This window comes from Phanerochaete carnosa (genome assembly GCF_000300595.1).
Source record: "Phanerochaete carnosa HHB-10118-sp unplaced genomic scaffold PHACAscaffold_1070, whole genome shotgun sequence".
Taxonomy (NCBI): domain Eukaryota; kingdom Fungi; phylum Basidiomycota; class Agaricomycetes; order Polyporales; family Phanerochaetaceae; genus Phanerochaete; species Phanerochaete carnosa.
Window position 1 is genome coordinate 1 of NW_006768697.1, and position 2,094 is coordinate 2,094.

Here is a 2,094-nt window from a genome sequence, read left to right on the forward strand (position 1 = left end):
CTCAAAAACGTTAGAAGTGGAGGGGCAAGCGCGGGGAATGCAGAAGGACACGAGCTGAATATCCATGACCCCGAGCACTTCAAGGACCCCAAGACCGCTATGGCCACTTATGCGGATAGTTGGTTCGGCGCGAAGAAGCAATGTCACTGCACATTATATACATCATCTGCTATATGACTTGCAGAACGTAAACACAGCTGAAATGGAGAAATACAGTTTATGTCAAACCAATAACCTTGTCAGGATTTTAGTGTCGTTTTCCTCCGCTTTGCGGGCGGGCCAGTGAGACCGGCCTCAGAATCAACAGAGGATCCTGAAGGCTGGATGCGGGACTGAGCCCAGGACCTCATTGCTTGGGTCATTTCGAGAGGCTGTGTTTCAGCCCACAATGTGAACCGGGCCAGAAGACCGAGGCGTGAGGCGTTGCGCTTCTCATGATACAGCATCGTCTCGGAACTAGACGCGTCATAAGCTTACCGCCCGTGGAAATAACCAAACCACATACCTTGGGCATACAGCAGGCCATCCAACCCGCATCAGTCCTGCGAGCATCCCGTCATCCGGCAACGTCGCCAGCCCCGCATACGGACAGCAGCGCTTGATAGCGAGCGTCCAGAGTGCAGCGTCGTTCCAGGAGAGCCCGGCGTGGCACACGGCAGACGCGACACGCGATGCGTGGCGTGGAAGCTCCGATGATAACAAGACTTCTTCTGCAAAACTATGGTCGAATTTAGTTGGCGGAGAGGTGCAAGTGGATTCGGGTTTGGTGCATGCGCGGAGAAGCCCGCCCTCACCGCTGTAGAGCAGCGAGAATGTGTTCCAGCCCGGGCAGATGATAAGTACGGAGCGATGATACCCTAGAAAGGAATAAGTTGAAAACTCTGAATGTCATTACTGAGGACCCACAGCGTTCGAGAGAGCCCGCATACTAAAGGCGCCTTTCAGTTACTTGGTTTGTGACAGAATGCACGAACAAGAACCTACATTGCCCTGGTATCCCTGATACTTTTCCCTGTCGCAATTCTGTAGTCGCTCCATATCCTCGATGAGATCCTCCGGGAACGTCTCGCTATCGTCATACTCGAGCTCTTTGGCAACAAGCGTCCCATCGAGGTCAACGAAGTGCTCAATCGTCATCTCGCGGCCTTCGATCTCTTCGAACTCGTAGCACACGGCCCTCCGCCGCCCGCGCGACCGGTCTGCATAGCGCCACGGTTGGTAGTACCCGTCTGACGGCGGGAAGTCGTACCCGAGATCGCCGCTCTCGATCGACCCTACAAGGTGGCACACAGCGTGCGCGAGCCCGAGGCCGATACCGTACTCTCGCGCGAGGTCTGCGAGGAGTGCGACGCGGTGCGCGTCTGCACCCTTGAGCGCGCCCGCATTCAGTTTTGCACGCGAGTACTTGTGATCTAGCAGGTACACGAGCTTCTCAGGCGCGTATGTACCCTCGTCGGCGTTCCGCAGGCGGCACAGGCGGCGAAGTTCGTCCACAATCCATGCGTTGGTCGAGAGAGCAGGGCGCAACGCCTGGGTCATGTGCACAGGATTGTACGAGAGTGCGAGGCGGAAGCCCGAGGTGATAGGTTTGATCTCGTGCGTGACGTCGGTGTACTAAGCCATGACGCTTGTGTCGAGCCCGCTGGCTTGGCTATAGTCATATACGGTCGACATGTCGCCATGCGACAGGTGTGCGGCGCCGCCTGTGAAAGGAGACGGGAGGACGACAACAATTGTTGCGAACATGCCGTTGACCTTTTCAATGCCAACGTGCGACAAAAAGCTGTCCAATGCTATTTAGCAGAGCATAGAGGGGCAGTTTACGCTCACTTACTGCGAGCCCGTCTCGTAGAGAAGTAACTTGTAGAGTTCGCACCGCGGCTTGCTGACGTTAACGTCCACCCCAAGCGCACTGCAGACCGTATTGACAACTTTCTCCATGAAGGCAGTCCATGCAAGACTTCTGAAGGCCACCTAGAATGTCTTCAGGGCGAAAAGAAAACGCGCATATATTCGGTGATACAGACCATGCTTGCGTCCAGCTCCCACGTATCATGTACGCTGCGGTCCACAACCGTGCGTTCGCCCTTTCCG

At 55.7% G+C, this 2,094-nt stretch overlaps 1 protein-coding gene across 1 annotated transcript; it reads right to left on the minus strand.

Annotated features, from left to right (window-relative positions):
- Positions 1–239: 239 nt before the first annotated feature.
- On the minus strand, positions 240–2,017 carry PHACADRAFT_214988 (uncharacterized protein; the record flags this gene model as incomplete). The annotated part of the gene is made up of 6 exons (XM_007403365.1): positions 1,835–2,017; positions 1,666–1,783; positions 985–1,614; positions 907–928; positions 506–857; positions 240–456 (listed from the first exon to the last, which is right to left on the minus strand). The coding sequence occupies exons 1-6, from the start codon at positions 1,939–1,941 to the stop codon at positions 240–242; spliced, it is 1,446 nt and encodes a 481-aa protein (XP_007403427.1). The 5' UTR covers positions 1,942–2,017.
- Between the last annotated feature and the right edge of the window lie 77 nt (positions 2,018–2,094).